Source organism: Puntigrus tetrazona, chromosome 2, assembly GCF_018831695.1.
Source record: "Puntigrus tetrazona isolate hp1 chromosome 2, ASM1883169v1, whole genome shotgun sequence".
Lineage (NCBI taxonomy): Eukaryota > Metazoa > Chordata > Actinopteri > Cypriniformes > Cyprinidae > Puntigrus > Puntigrus tetrazona.
The window spans coordinates 24,707,623-24,710,181 of record NC_056700.1 but is presented as its reverse complement, the minus strand read 5'-3'; the positions used below and the strand labels follow the sequence as shown (position 1 = coordinate 24,710,181).

The following is a 2,559-nucleotide window of genomic DNA, read 5'->3' as shown; positions in this document are numbered from 1 at the left end:
ATTAAAATGACAATAAATATTTAAGAATTTGAATAATTTTACTTTTTCATTTTACTACTTGTTTTACATTCTCTACAAAGCAATTTTTCTAAAAAAGAGAGATGTTTTCCCCCCATGATATTTAGAAAACATTGTTGAAAAAATAGCAGAGGAGGTGTAATTTCCTGAGAGATGACATGGTTATTTAAATGCAGTTCCTCGTTCATGATGTGTGCGGGATTTTTACAAAAGCCACAACGTGACTTTATCAGTTCTGTCAGTGCTGCTGAGAGATTAACACATTGCTCTACCAAAGGCATCGGTAAGTGAAGGCAATATTTCAATCGATCAATCAATCAATCACTTTTATTTATATAGCGCTCTGGGTGCTAATCCACCATCTAATCTGGATAGAAACTGAGAAACAGAATAAAAAAGAGACAAGAAAAATATTAGCGTAGATGCCATTTTTTTTTACAATGTCACGAATAGATTGTGTTTTATGAGAAGTGTTCCCGGTTCTAGCTGACCTAATTAATGCAGCCTAATGCACAGATTAACATTTCTGTATTAGACGTTGAAAGCATAGGTTGCAATTTGGATTTATTTTTATTAAAATTTTTGTATACATTTATATTTTCAAAATTTAATATAGTATAAATTGATTAATAGTATAAAAATTGTAGCAATACCTCCCCCTTTACCTTTTAGGTGTGCCTCATCAGCAGTAATTTTGGGGGGTAGACTCATTTAAAGTAATGTATTCATCTGGTTTTAGCCAGGTTTCTGTCAGACAGAGCAAATCTAGATCTATTTCATGCTCAGGATGAATCTCAAAACAAATGTATATTAACTGTGTTTGCGTTTGATTTTACTGCAGCCAAAATCTGACCTGATTAACCAGAAAGATGGAATTGGAAGATGACTTCTACAATTTTTTCAACGAATCCAATGACACAGTATACGCAGGACAAGTCGTAACTATAGAGGTTCCTTTATGCAAGAAAAACAGCGTGATTGAGTTCGGAGCAGCGGTTCTCCCAGCCTTCTACTACACCAACTTCTTTCTGAGCTTGATTGGAAATGGACTGGTGCTGTGCATCATTTACAAATATGAGAAGCTCAGCACGGTAACCAACATATTCTTGCTCAACCTCGTAATTTCGGACCTCATCTTTGCCTCCAGTCTACCTTTCTGGGCAATCTACCACAAATATGAATGGATCTTTGGCAGAGGTCTTTGCAAGTTGGTGGGAAGCTGTTATTCCATCGGCTTCAACAGCTCCATCCTCTTCCTCACCCTCATGACCTTTGACCGCTACCTCGCGGTGGTCCATGCCATCTCTTCAGCCCAGAGCAGGAGGACGAACTACGCGTTTGCCTCATCCGCCGCTGTCTGGTTGCTCAGTATTTTGGCCAGTATAAAGGACATAGTTTTACACGACGTGATGAAAGGAGGAGACAACTTGCTGTGTGAAATGTCCGGTTACCACCAGAAATTCCTCACAAAATGGGAACTGTTTGGTTATTATCAGCAGTTTTTCCTTTTCTTCTTGGTTCCTCTGTGTATCGTCTTGTACTGCTACATCCGCATAACCATCAAGATCATGTCCACTCGCATGAAGGAGAAGTGCAGGGCGGTCAAACTCATCTTTGTCATCGTCTTCACCTTCTTCATCTGCTGGACGCCTTACAACGTGGTCATCCTGTTGAAAGCCGTCAAGACGTCCTATGAAGAGCAGCAAGATTGCTCAGACTCCCTCGACTATGCGCTGTACATCACGCGAAACTTTGCTTACCTGTACTGCTGCATCTGCCCCGTCTTCTACACCTTTTTGGGGAAGAAGTTTCAAAACCACTTTCTGAAGCTTCTGTCCAAGCGTGTCCCGTGTCTGAAGATCAATGCTGCCATGCTGTCAACAACCAGCAAATCCACATCAATCAGGAGCCCGAACACTGACTACTGAGCTTTCGCCTGAATAACAAGACTGTGGTTTGTGAGCGAAATAAAAAAACGAACAATCCAAAGGGTAAATTCAGTAATTTATCATTTAATCTGATAAGTTCGAGTTTTCATAATTTAGAAACCCATTCCAAAATGCACTTAAAGTGCTCTGTTTTTCGTGGATGTTAAAAGTGCGTTTTAGTTTATATTCATGGTCTCTCAAAATAACATAGTTGAGTACTCTTAGATGACTTTTAAGTTTATCTTAAGAAGTACTAAAGAATAACTTTTAGTATATTAAGTATGAAAATTAGTGCGTGAAAACAGAGCACTTTAATTACATTATGAATGTGTACTTGTTTTTTACCTGGGAAAAGCAATGATGATCATTTCTGTTTGATGTACATATGTAAATATGTTTTCACAAATACATATACAATATAAAACACACACACACACACACACACACACACATGTATATATATGGCAAATTAAAATATAAAAACTTGTTTTGTAAGTTATGAGTAGTTTCAATTTAAGGGGGAAAAAAAGAGCAAAAAGAAAAAAAAAAGCTTCTGTGGTGAAAGAATTTCATTGGTCTGTGGATTCCAATAAATCTCTCCTTCTTTGTGCAA

General features: G+C 37.7%; 1 protein-coding gene across 1 annotated transcript; it reads left to right on the top strand.

Annotated features, from left to right (window-relative positions):
- The first annotated feature begins 217 nt into the window (after positions 1-217).
- On the top strand, positions 218-2,559 carry ccr12a (chemokine (C-C motif) receptor 12a). Its single transcript, XM_043264960.1, has 2 exons — positions 218-301; positions 860-2,559. Exon 2 carries the CDS (start codon positions 888-890, stop codon positions 1,944-1,946), a length of 1,059 nt encoding a protein of 352 aa, XP_043120895.1. The 5' UTR covers positions 218-301; positions 860-887; the 3' UTR covers positions 1,947-2,559.